The sequence below is a fragment of the Populus alba genome, chromosome 4 (genome assembly GCF_005239225.2).
Source record: "Populus alba chromosome 4, ASM523922v2, whole genome shotgun sequence".
NCBI classification, from domain to species: Eukaryota; Viridiplantae; Streptophyta; class Magnoliopsida; order Malpighiales; family Salicaceae; genus Populus; species Populus alba.
In genome coordinates, this window is record NC_133287.1 from 7,629,798 (window position 1) to 7,644,277 (window position 14,480).

General features: G+C 32.6%; 1 protein-coding gene and 1 pseudogene across 1 annotated transcript; both read left to right on the forward strand.

Annotated features, from left to right (window-relative positions):
• Positions 1–17: 17 nt before the first annotated feature.
• Positions 18–3,393, forward strand: LOC118052022 (dnaJ protein ERDJ2A; the record flags this gene model as incomplete). Its single annotated transcript, XM_035062834.2, has 4 exons — positions 18–152; positions 1,175–1,261; positions 1,904–2,014; positions 2,401–3,393. Coding segments are annotated over 4 exons (1,167 nt in total), but the record flags the coding sequence as incomplete, so codon positions are not given.
• Positions 3,394–9,430: 6,037 nt separating this feature from the next.
• The window catches only part of LOC118052021 (uncharacterized protein At3g49140-like), a 6,200-nt pseudogene continuing 1,150 nt past the window's right edge, over positions 9,431–14,480 (forward strand).

Consider the following 14,480-nt stretch of genomic DNA (forward strand, 5'->3'; position numbering starts at 1 on the left):
TTCATCACTTACTATTCTTCATTTCTGTTCAGACAGAGTTGTTAATCCAGGCTCAGTTAAATCGGGAATCAGCAGACTTGCCACCAGCTTTGTTAGGAGATTTCAGACGTGTACTAGAACTTGCACCTCGCCTTCTTGAAGAATTGATGAAGGTAGCCTTACATTCAGTGTTTCATCCTTGAAGTTGATTTTGGGAACTGGAAAAATGAAGGAATTATTCTGCTGGGTCATTGATAAATGTGACCCTTTGCATATGTTATATAGCCCACAACCTTGTCTTTGCAATGAGGCAAGAGGTGGTGATCAAGTGCAAACTACAGAGTGTTTCCACATGGATTGCAGAATAAAACTTTCATTGTAATTTGGAAACTATTTAAAACCACATTTTGGCATGTTGTGAAGTGGTCAATAGAAAGTTTATTTTTAGTAGAACTTGGATGGGTGTGCCTTTCTTTGAGACTTATTTTTTACTTAGGCGATGAATGTATCCCATTAAGATATTAGATTTCTATTCTTCATGGTTGAAGACTAGAAGTACTCTTGTTAATGTTGTATAGAGTAATAGATTGATATTGGAGTGTCTGTGTGTGTTTGAGGGATTACCTTTTACTTGAATTAATTAGTTACTGATGTATAAGAGATGCACGTGAAAAGTTGATAGAATAAGAAACAGTTTCAGTGATTAAATCCAAGGGTGCTGGCCTGGTGTCCATGAAGGATCACCTTTTACTTGAATTAATTAGTTACCGATGTCTGTGTGTGTTTGAGGGATCACCTTTTACTTGAATTAATTAGTTACCGATGTATAAGAGATGCATTGAAAAGTTGATAGTATAAGAAACAGTTTCAGTGATTATATCCAAGGGTGCTGGCCTGGTGTCCATGAAGGAGGACTTTACTAATCTCACTTATATTACTTGGTAATGTTTATGCGGCTCCTATTGAGATGGTAAACAGCCTAAGAAAGGTGCTATTACCTTGTAAAGTTATATTGGCCAAAGTAGAAGAGATGAAGTGAAGCCAGTTGGCTCTTTCACTGTTTGTTACCTTTTCAAATACAGTAGCTTCGTATGTGTAATTCTGCAGATATTTTCCGTTGACAGGTCTTTCCTTTTACGCTGTTAGCCATTCGCTAAGTTTTTTACAGAATACTAATTCTTTACTCTTTATCCAGATGGCTGTTATACCACGAACTTCCCAGGGACATGGATGGCTGAGACCTGCAACTGGGGTTGTTGAACTCTCTCAATGTATTATTCAGGTGTTGATTTCACTCTATTTACTGGTTATGGATAGTTGGAGTCTAGAAAAACCTCTTACAAATATCACAGATAAAGAAGTCCATAATATTCACATCATTTAGTTATTAGACTTTCATGGTTTCCCCTATAGTGATTTTAGTTCTTTTATGTCTAGAATTCATGGAAACCAAAACATGTTTGTGCCCCTCTTTTCTCATCATGCACTGTCGCTTTCCTCAAATACTCATCTTCATTTGACATAAACTTTTTTCCATCCCTTTTGAGAATATTTTAACATACATGCTTGCATAGCTACTTTCTCAGTTTCCAGTTGTATGTAAATCTTGGTAGTTGTATTGTCAGTGCACTAGTCTCAACTAGACTTCAATTTGACTGTCTCTATTGGAATCTAGTCACACATGACTTGAGAAACCTGTTATCATGCTTCTTTTCACATGTCTCTTCGAAAACCTGATTGCTCTTTTGTTCTGCTGTTAATATGTAATTGCAAAGAATTGTGAATATTCTGTATTCTTCTTTTGTTCTCATCTTTGCTAACCACTGCCATATGATGCTAACATGTGTTGGATGGTTTACATGTTTTCTTCTATTCTACCGATAACTGATGATTGACATGATTCATTGGTTAACTGTGTGATCAGGCTGTTCCTCTCAGTGCAAGGAAGGCAACAGGTGGGTCCACAGAAGGGATTGCACCCTTTTTGCAGCTGCCACATTTTACTGAGAGTGTTGTCAAGAAGATAGCACGCAAGGTAGCTGGACAAGATTATTTGTCGTAATTAGACTACAATGATTTAATGAACCTTTAGCTAGCTGTGAATGAGGACTGCGCTTTCTCCTTATACTTTTCTTGCTGCCCGCCCTTGAGTTCTTTAGACAGTAAAGAAATATTCAACCTCTGAAGCATCATGTATGAAGCATTAGTCCTTCATTTATTGTGATTATATACTCATCAAGTTCTGTCTGCATGGTTAGCATAATTGACTTTAATAATGGAAATATGCTGATACACTGTACCTTATTTCTCTGTGGTCCAGATGAACTATCTCTTTAAATTGAAAATAATCTTCAATTGTCTTCAGTTCTTGGTGTCCTTTTTTCTGATTTTTGTCTCATGAGCTTTGCCTTCTGATTGCAGAAAGTGAGAACATTTGAGGATTTTCATGACATGACTCTGCAAGAGCGCGCAGAGGTGCTTCAGCAAGTAGCTGGATTTTCCTCAGCTGAAGTACAAGATGTTGAAATGGTATTGGAAATGATGCCTTCTGTAACAGTCGAGGTTAGATGTGAGACTGAAGGTGAAGAGGGGATACAAGAGGGTGACATTGTTACTTTACATGCTTGGATAACACTCAAACGTGCTAATGGCCTAGTCGGTGCACTTCCCCATGCACCCAGCTTCCCATTTCACAAGGAAGAAAATTTCTGGTTTCTGCTTGCAGATGCGGCCTCAAATGATGTTTGGTTTTCCCAAAAGGTAAATTTTATGGATGAAGCTGCAGCTATAACTGGTGCTTCCAAGACAATTGAGGATACAATGGAGGGTTCAGGAGCAAGTGTTAGAGAGACTAGTGCAGCGGTTAGAGAAGCAGTAGAGAAGGTGCGGGGTGGCTCTAGGTTAGTGATGGGCAAGTTCCCTGCCCCAGCAGAGGGCAATTACAATTTGACCTGTTACTGCTTGTGCGACTCCTGGATCGGTTGTGACAAGAAGACGAGCAAGAAGGTTAAAGTTCTGAAACGAACACGGGCTGGCACTCGGGGTGGTTTGGTATCTGAAGAAGGACTCATTGCAGAGGATGGAATTGAGGAGGAAGAGGAGAATGAAGAAGAAGAGTATGACGATGATTATGAGAGTGAGTATAGCGAAGACGAGGAAGATGAAAAGGATACGAAAAAGAAGGGCCCCGTTGCTAATGGCAAAGTGCAGAAAAAAGGCTCAAGCTCAGAGAGTTCAGGTTCAGACGAGGAATGAGATACATTATTTTGATTGTCAATGAATAAAAAATAAGCTTTTTTTTCTTAAAAAAAATTATATCGTGGAAGAACTTTACAGCTGCTGTAGTGATACTATCTGTCTCCCTTCTAACTCGGCGACAGGATTTTTCCATATATTCTATACTACATTGATATATACTTGTTTTGTAGCAATGACTTGAATAGTCGTAACATATATCACTGAACCAAATCTTTTTTTTTTTTCATTTTTTGTCTAATTCTTTTATATATATATATATATATACATGGAAGATTGTTTGATTTAGGACATGGATTTATTATTTTTTTCTATATCTTTCACGCATCATATATATTAATTAATCCACTAAAACTTGATCTGATTCAATGGTATGTTTTGGGCATTCAATTCATTACTAGGATAGGACCATGCAAGGAACGTTCTACTGGGCCCTAGCAAGGATAACTATTAAAAAAACATATATATTATAAAAGGTTAGATTTATCATTTTACTAGTTTAACACTTAAATAAAATAATATAATGTTTATTATTCAAGGGTATTTTGATCTTTTTTAAATTTTCTGCATAGTATAATTATTTTAATATTTTTAAAGATAAAATCAACATAAGTTTATCATAAGAATATTTTTTTTATCATTTTATGTTGGGACTTGCATGGATAACATGTGTGGGGTTATCTATCCATCAAATACCATATTTCATGACAATATTTGAAAGATCTTGATACCTCAAATGTTATGGGGTAGCGCGTGGCTTGAACACATTTAAGTCTGGCATTAAAAATATTTTTTTTCTCATTCTTCTTCTCTTTTTATCGAATTTAGATTGGCCACTTCAATTTATTTTTATGTCTTATTTGTTTCTTGTTCTTTTTATTATTATTTTTTTAATTTTGAATAATACATAAAATTACAAATATTTTTCAATTTCACTCCCTTTTATTTTTTAATCTTTCAGATTTGGTTCTTATGTTTTTTATTATTTCTTATATTTTTGTTACTATTTTATTTTTATTTTTATTTTTAATAAGCTATAAAATTACATATTTTTTTTCAATTTCACTACCTTTCAATTTTTATCTTTCAAATTTGATCCTTATTCTTTTGATTACTACTTATTTTGTTTAGGGTCATTTTTTAGGTTTTTGTTTTTACAATTTTATCCTTTATATGTTTTTTTTTTCTCATTCTTTTTATTGTTATTTTTTTCCTTTAACATGTTTTTTAAATTGATTTTTTTTTCACGATTTCATCTTTCAAAATTAAACTAGTTAGGAATTAAGTTTCTTAAAACATGATTCAATGATTTCACGAGTTACGAGTTTTAGAGATTAAACCAAGTTTAGGTTTGCCCATGTTGACTTTTTCCCCCCTCGTTTAAAGCTAATGTTTTTTTTACCCTTTTTTAAAGTTTTGATTTATTACTTTTTTATAGTTTCTCTTTTTTTGGATTAATCTCAAGTTCATGATCAAAGTCACCGATTTCAAATGTTAACATGAGTTGACTTTTGTTTTTTATCCTTTTTTAAATTGATTTCTCTCAATTTCATACTTAAACATTTAATTTATTTAAAATTGTTATTTGTATCTTTTTCTTTCTTTCTTTTCTATTAGGTTATCTCAATCCCGTTTCAATGATCATTAGATTTACAGGTTTAACTCGGGTTGATTCATATTTTTTTTGTTACTGTGAGGTTGATTCAAATTTTGCATCTTGAATCGAGTAGGCCTGGATTGAGTTTTTTTATTTTTTCTAAATTTTCATCCTTCAATATTTTATCTGCTAGAAATTGATCTTCATTTTTTTTAAGTTTATCATGTTCTTATTTGATTTATTAGAAATTAAACTTCAAAACTTTTTTTTCTGTTTTTTTTTTTATCAAATTATCTTAATTTTATGACTATAATTGCAAAGTTTTTGAGTTAATTTAACTAATTTTTTTATTTTTTTTATTTTTTTTTAAATTCAAGTAGGCTAACACCAGGTTTTTTTTTTTTACTTTTTTTTTGTTGTTAATTTTTTATTTATAGTTATTATATTTTTTTGATCATATTATTTAAATTTTCAATTGAATCTTTTCCTTAGCAATTTACATGCTATATATAGAATGCAACTGGAACACAGGCACTAGAATCCATTTTATTTTGAAGTTGCTTCCATATTTTGCTGTGTTTTAAAAAAACTACTTTCATCTCCTCCGTCATGACCTCTGTTGTTCATGTTCCTGCAGTAACCTCGTAAATAGAAGTGGGTTTAATGGATGCCATTCTGATTGATCCCCTCTAGAAACACACATGGCCCTTAAGTGCTCGATGAACACACTTCGATTGGTTTTTCAGTATCACAAATTTCAGATGTTCAAACGAATAAAAGGATGTGTTTGTTTCTTGAAAAATAGTTTTTGAAAAATTATTTTTTAAATTTTTCTGTATTTGTTTTTTATTAAAAAAATTGATTAATGGAAGATATTTTTCAGTTAATGAAAAATATTTTACAATTAATGAAAAATACTTAGTTATGTTTGTTTTTCGGAAAGTGGTTTCTGGAAAATCATTTTTTAAACTTTCTTGTGTTTGTTTGCCATTAGAAAAGTTTGTCAATGGAAAACACTTTCCAGTAAAAGGAAAATTTGGCTTGGTTTTCAGGAAAGTGTTTTCCTGAAAAATTTGGACGGAAAACACTTTTCGGAAGCTGTAAAAAAATTAGAAATGTCATTATTTACTGATTATATCAAATTTGATCCTCAAACTTTTGATTGCTATATATATTTTGTTTTGAATATTTATTTTTCAATGTCATTTCTTAAAATTTTATTTTTATATTAACTTTGGTCCTTATTTTTATAATTGCTATTTGCTTTTTCCTTATCATTGTTTTATTGAAATTTTTTATATATCAAATTTGATCCCCATTCTTTTGATTGTTACTTATTTTATTTGAAATAATTTACGAAATGTTGATTATTATTATTTTAATTTCTTCATCTTTCATTTTTTTTTATTTTTTTAGATTTGATCTCTATTATTTTGATTATTATTTATTTTATTTGAGATAATTTATGAAATTATATTTTTTTTCAATTTCATTCTCATTTAAATTTTTAATTTGTAAGATTTGTTTCTCATTATTTTAATAAACTTGAAAAAAATAAAATATTAATAAGTTATTTTACAGCTCATTTTTCATAATATAATCAAATACTAGAAAGTGTTTTCTAACTTATTTTTCATTATACTACCAAACATCAGAAAAAACTTTCTCAGAATTTACTTTTTTAAAATTCACTTTTCTTATAATTTATTTTCCAAAAATTTACTATTTTTCAACAAATAAACGGGTCTAGAATTGCTTATACCCAAAGGCTGATTATGCTCCCACTGTAGCGAATCCTCATTTTGAGACTCACGGAGAAGAACTGTTAGCTTCAACACCAGTTTCATCGTAACTTGTTTCGTCTTCCTTGCTGACTTCATTCACATCACGGCCACTCTCAAGATCCGAGCCTGCAAAAAGCTAGAGCCCACTACTTTCACATCAGAGGAAGCCTCCTCGTCCTCATTTGCAACATCTTTGACGACATCGACTTCATCGTCACGGGAAGTCTCCTCCTCCCCGCTTGCAACACTGCTAACACCATCAAATTCATTGGCAGGCTTCGCTCGAATCCTAACACGCTCTCCCTCTGATGTATCGGTAAACCCGTTTTGGTGGCGGGTATTTTGTTTTCTTTAATTTTTCATTTTTGTCCGTCATGCCCAGCCTCTGGAAGACACTTCCCACCATGTTGACAATCGAAACACTAGGGCGGAGACCAAGCTCCTCCATATCAGCAAACATCTGCGACAAAGAGAGATCACGTTAACATAAACAAGGTAGGCCAGACATCCACTATTATGAGCTACTGTCTAGCTAGTGCCATACGACGTTGGTTTCAAATGACAAAGATACCGATCATCAGCGTCATATTTGAAGTCATGAAAAGATCAACAAGGGAAAGAAAACAAAAATGGAGGGATTAACTCAAATATTACTTTGAAGAATTACTGCTAATCAGGTGTCCCACAAGAAAGGATTGCTCGTCATTAGCATAGAATGTGGCATAGTGTGGCTTCCTCACACACCATTCCCTTATATTCACCAAAATCATACGATGATCAAGTTGAAACCTTTAGGATACAATAATATATTCACAGACACCAGCAAGCTGCTAAATTCAATCACCAGAAGTCAATATGCTTGCATGGCAATCGTTCAATTCATCTCCAAAACTGTGTGGCAATATCACCCTTGTAACATAACTGAAAAAGGTAGAGCGAGATGGGGCAGGAATACAATATTAAAACACGATTTTAATTTAATAACTTAATCTATTAAGTAAGATTTCAGGATATGATTTATATTATTTTTTAACATATCTCCTTAAATAAAAGCTTTTTTAAATTTGAAATTTGTATAAATATATATTATCTTATTTAATTTTTATTAAATAAATAAAAATAATAAGATTTAAATTCATAATATTATTAAAATTCATAATCAGTTGGTTATTAAAATTATAATATTATATTAAATAGCCATAACAATCCAATGAAGTTAAGTAATATTCTATTATATAATTTATATTATTATTTCAAATAAAAATCTCGATCCTTGCAATTCTGTTTGGGCTATTTCTCAGTGAAAGTACATCACCGAATCCTGGTGTTATGTACAGATTGAATATGATCTGATTAATTGATGGTCTCGCAGTACAAAAGGACATTCGACATCAGTGGTTCACTGTAACAGAATATGGAACTTAGAGACTTGCTGCTTTATAAAACTAAGTCATTAATTCTACAAAAACAAATTAAAAGTTGCAGGAAAAAAGGGATATGGCATGCCACAATAGCTAAATCTGTGTAACCTCCGTAACCGCGATTTGCTGTGGGTGGATTAATTTTTTATAAAAAAAACAATGTTTTAGAATAGAAAATAAGTAAAACAAAAAATATAAATAACCATATATAATAAATATATAAAAATATTAAATAGAGCTAAGCCAACACAGGACATCGCACTAGTCTAAATTATATGACTGGAATAATTCAATTAAAAAAAATTATAAATTTTTTTTTAAAAAATATATATTAACTTTTTTAAATATTGACCCGAGTCATTAAACTTTAAATACCTAATTTAAAAAAAATTACAAAGTTTAATTTTTAAAAAAATATTAAAGAATAAAATTAAAGAAAAATAAATTATAATCATACAATTTTTTTTAAAAAAAACTAGAAATTCAAAAAATAAAGATGAAGATCACTATAAATACTATTATTAATAAATAATATCATCATTATTACTAATTATTTCTATCATTATTAAAATTATTGTTGTTATTACTACTACTACGACCATAATTATTGCTAATATTATCATTATTAGTAACAATAATATTATTACTAATTTAACAACCAACACCACAATCATTATTATTATAATTGTTATTGTTGTTGTTTATTACTATTTATTATTATCATTATTATTATAACAACTATTATTATTATTATTAATTATTATTATTATTATCACTATTCTTCATCCTCTTCTCTCTCATAATATTATTATTATTATTATTAGAAGGAGCAGCATTGTTACTATCATAACACTATAACAAGTATTATTATTATTTACTATCATAACATTATTATTATCATCATTTTTAATATTACCACTACTAAATATATTTATTATAATTATAAAAATAATATGTTTAAAATCCAAACAACAAAAACTAATCTTAAAAATAATAATTAATATTTCATATAATTGTATTGAAGAAAAAGATGACAAGCAAAGATTTTACCATGAGCACCTTAATTTTTAAGTATGAATAACCTCTCCAAGTGCTTGTTTGATGGGGTTATACTTGTACTGGAGTTTTATTGAATTTTAATTTATTTTTTTATTTTAAATTATTATTTTTTTATTTTTATATTATTTTAATATACTAATATAAATATAAAAACATTTTAAAGAACATCATACGCCAAACAGACCACAATAAACACTGAAATGCAATTAACAAGGGTATTAATATATAAAAGCTGGCTCGATAATAATAAATAATAAAAAAATGAAGTAGATGGAAGATTTTGTCTTTTTAAAGCATATACAAGACAAAAGTAGTTAAACTATGTAACATGTGTCCAATAAGAGGAAATGCAAGTGTATGAGCATTTGCAGAGAATCCCAACCTAGATGCTCATCCTCAAAACAGCTACCTCTTCCTCGCACGGATATTTCCAAGCTAAGCTACGCTCCCTAACCTTGAAAAAAAAACAGTGAGCAAACAGAAGAAATGATGATGGCCATGGCAATGATGATTGAAACCACCACAGCCGTCCGATTCCCCCCCTCTACCACTCCTGCTGCAAATTTCTGCTCCTCCTTGCCACGCAGCAGCTCTGCCATTTCTTGGTGACTTAAAAACAAAATTTAAGAGCTTTCTGCTTTTTAAGAGCTTAAAATGTGAACATTCTAGCCACACGAATTGCATCTTTGCCACTCTAGTGTGTGTTATTATCATTGATATTTGACATGCTATCTCTAATAGCTTCATTTCTTAGTTTTGGTTCCATTTTGTACTTTAAAAGCAAGAGTTTTTATAGAAATGCAATCTCTGATTAGTGGTATGGCAGTTGGTTTGGATACCCTTTTGTTCTTTCTGTATTTGTAGAGCTTTTAATGTGTTTGCTAAATAAATTATACTGCTCTCCGTCATCTGTGTGTAGTGTGTGGAGTAGTATTTTTGTTCTCGATTCTATGCTTTTCTGCACTGGCTAGTGTCAAGGTTAAAGTTTTTTCTGTTACATTTCAAGATAATGAAAGTGGGTTTTTTAGGATTAGTGGAAATGCACCTGTTTTTTTCTCAGCTCCTCTGGTTCTTAATCTGAAGTTACATTGGGAGTTTTGGGGTACAGAAGTAAGTAATGAACCTGGTTCTGGATTGGTTAAGCTTAGCTTATTCGTGGATCTGCGTAAAGAAAGGAAATCAAAGGTGAGACTTTTTTATGCTTAAGTTAGTATCTTTGGCAGGCTACAACGGGGAACTGGTATAAAGTGAAGGGACTGTGGGTGTGTTGATGGAGGTTATGTACGTATAAAATGGTGATAGAAGGTGAGAATTGTTGTCCTTTTGGTGGAATTCAGGAGTGAATTATGGTCATGAATTGGTTGGTTGACAGCTTATAGTGGTCAGAGGGGTTAGGATCTTATGAGTTAGTCTTAATCAAGGCATGAACTCAAGGGTCTTCATATATTGTAGAGATCTAAGCTCCGAAAGTGAGTAGATTTTATGTGGGCCTAGTGTCACTCAAACCTGCACTCCAACTTGTGGAGCCTGTACTTTCAAGTGTTGATTAGAGCTGGCTTTGGGCATTCACATCATAAAAACAATTTGCTCAGCATTATGTTTTAGTTACATGTCAGAAAACGTACTACAAAGAGGTGATTTCTCAAGTATTAGCATTTAAACTTGAAAGGTAAAGGATGTTAAAAGGAACACAAGATTTTCGTTTTTAGAAATAATATATACCACAAACTTCCTTCCAGTTTGTATGTGATCTCAAATTGTCGTATTTTGGCAAAAGATTGGAACTCTTAAATCCTGAATTACCATTTTTTACCATAAAACCGAGGACTTTACATATGCTTTCTCTGGAAATGGAAAATGTTTTAATTTTTGTTTGCTAATGGTTCATTGTTTTGTTCTTATTTCTTCAAATGCTTTGCAACATTGTATAAGTAGTTGCAGATATTAAGGACAAGAAGTTATCAATATTATTGCAGGAATAAATTTCAAGGGTTAAATGGTGGTTCTTTCTTTAGAAGGAGCAGTCATTTAAAGAGTAAGACTCAAGCGTCTGCAGAGAATTTAGATTCGAACTTGGAATCTTCAGAGCAGAATGGTCAAATGCGATACCATCCATTTGAGGATATTGCAGTGTCAACATCACAAACAAGCAGTGATGCTATGCTTACACCTCAAGAAACATCTAGGACCATCGTTGAGGTATCATACTACATTTTTTAGTCATCGCTTCAACAAAGAATGACTTCTGCTGTTCCTAGCGCCTTTCTATAATACAAGCATAACACATGTCAGTACCATGCATTATAACATCACTCGAGTATATGACCTTTCACCTATGCACAATATTCAAGCCATCAAGCTAGAGCTCTTTGTTGAACCTCTATAATCCATATAAATGATGGTTGCATATTGATTTCAAAATAGAAAATCTGCAAATTTTGTAGTCCCATATTTGATCTGAAGAAATGGTGATAATGCTGATAATTAGACCCTGCTGAAATGAACTTTTCAACGTTGGCCATCAAAGAAGGTTTACTTTGACACTGGCATAATAATCGTAAAAGATTAACTAGGGCAAGTTATTACCTTGATTCCCTTCTGAACATCTTTAATTACATCGAGCAATTATCCTTCATACAAAGCTACTTTCTAAGACAAGTACCACCTGCTTAAACAAACAGCAGACTAGGAGATTGAGTTGGAAAGTAAGGAAAGAAAGACATGATGTATGGGTTTTTTTGCAAAGCGTCTATATATTTGTTATCAATCCAGAGTGGATGAAATGCATTGAGTCCCTCATAAACTCAAGCCATTAGGACTTTCACTGTATGATAAATCTTCATGTAAATTATTATTTTATGCCAGTTTGCAGAGCTAATGTTGCCTGTAGTGTGTTATTTCAGGCGAAAAGCAAAGCAACACTAATGTTGACTGGTGTGATAGATGATGATTTTCATGAGAACATTATCTGGCCAGACTTGCCTTATGTGACTGACGAACATGGGAGTAAGTCAAGCCCTTGAAATTCATCACTGTCTTACACGCTAACTTTAATCTGGGTGCAGAAGTGCTGTTGCATATTGAAGTGTTAATTTGTTCTGATGCCTTGCAGATATATACTTTCAAGTGAAGAATGATGAGGACATTTTGCAAGCACTAACTACAGAAAATAATTTTGTGGTATGGAATGTCTTTTCTGGTTGGATATCCTGTGAATTACATCATATTGAGTCGATGCTAAGATTATGAAGGAGACCTATTTTTTTGGACAAAATGTGGCGTATTATTTTTATTGCACGACCTTGTAGCTTTTCAAGAGACAAGGGGTGGCATATTAGCAATATTCTGTCTGTTCATTGCATTGACGTGCCACATTGGTGTTCAGATGTAGAAAACCTTCTCTTTTGGTTTTGGAAACAAAGTGGTATTTTCTTAAATTCTATTTGGCCTTGTAATTTTATAAGAGACAACTCAAAGAAGAGAATACATGCTATTAGAGGGGAAAAGAAAAGGGCAATTAATAAGCACTTAGCCAGATTTCTATGTTTGATAAAGTGGGGAATTCAAATGCCCCTTGAGTTGATGATTTTATATGCAAAATGCAGCAAGCCATTATAGGTTTTGATGCCATGGAGATGCTCAGTGAGATGGAGTCATTGGGTACATCTGAAATTGATTTTGGGGTTGATGAAATTGAAGATGAAGATAGTGATGTTGAAGATGGGGGCGATGAGGATGAGGATGATGATGACTATAACGAGGTTTGGTTTCTCTTTCTTTTCAGTCCATTCTTGCTGTTGGGTTTTAGCTTTAAAATGCAAAAGTATTTGAACAATTTTTTCTGGGTGTATTTCTCTGTCTTGGCTGTAGGACTTGGTGGCTGTTCTTGATGATTCAGACGAGGAAGATGATTCTGACGAGGAGCTTGGAGACTGGGCAAAATTAGAGACAATGCGTTCTTCTCATCCAATGTATTTTGCCAAAAAGCTGGCTCAGGTATTTGTCCATTGCATATCTTTGGCCTAATGCACTTTTAGGAAGAAGCAAATTCCATTTGTTTTGTGTCCGTGTAAGAATGCATCAACAGTTGCTTTCTACTTGCAAAGTGTATTTTTTAATTGTCATCACTATGAAATTGTGGAATGGCCATGGTTTGTAGTCTTAGCTGGGTTCTTCCATTATTATGTTATTTCTTATTTGTTTTGCATAGGTTGCTTCAGATGATCCTATAGACTGGATGGAGCAGCCTCCTGCTGGTCTAGCTATCCAGGGCCTATTAGACCTGCCTTCATGGAAGAACACTCTGACATCCAGAGGCATATGTCTGGCAATCAGTCTTGTGATGCTTGATATAAATAAGGTTGGGAAAAGTGTAGAAGGCAAACTAGAAGAATCTGGTGTGGTAAATGGTCATGAACACAAGTCAGGATCATCTGAAGATAGTTCAATGTGGGTTGAGGAATCGGAGAAGGATAAGGTCCCAAGAAGTGGAACTTCATTTTACAAGCTGGAGATGATTAAAATTCAGCTCATTTCAGCTCATGGACACCAAGTATATAAGCATATTTTCTGATCTTTATTTGAACATTCATTGGTTGCGTATAAATTTCTTTTTATAATGGAATATGCAATGCTTTCCAGAGACTCTTGCACATTGGTTGTGATTCTGTCCTCATTCTTGTTGAAACAATGGAGTTGCTGTTGTGAGCTTTAGTAAAATGATAGTGTCAAGTTTTGTCACTCACTACACAAGATGTGTCCATGTATTCTGTTGCAATTAACATCATTTCTACAATCATGTTTTGATAAAAGTTCCACCTGTATTCTGTTGTTGCTTTCAGTATTACCATTTACTGTTGTCAATCAAACTTGGTTACGAACATTTTGATTACTGAACAAAATCATTGCTCACTTCAGAATAAAGTCCCAGAGAGCTTCCTTTTATTTCCTTTGCAACAAGTTCGATGTCCACATTTTGCAGCAATTAGTGCTGGATAATCAGAGTTGGTGAAATGACAATTTTTTCTTAGTTATCATTTTTTATTTCTATTTTCGCACCCTATGAATGATCATGTAATATGCTGTTGAAACTTGTACATGCACAAGAAACTAATTCTTCTTCTCTTGTTCTGTAAAGACTATGGTCGAAGTAGAAGACTTTTATGAAAGCAAAACCTGATGCAATTGCACTTTCAGCAGCCAGAATCATATCTCTAATGAAAGCTGGTGGAGAAAAGATTACACAGGCCTTTAAGTCTCTGTGCTGGAGATGCAAGGGTATTCAAGTGGAGGTAACACACATAAATCTGCTTCATCAGTTAATAGTGAAAATTATACCGTGTAGGAAATCTTTTCATTTTAACTTCAAGTTTTATCATATTATGT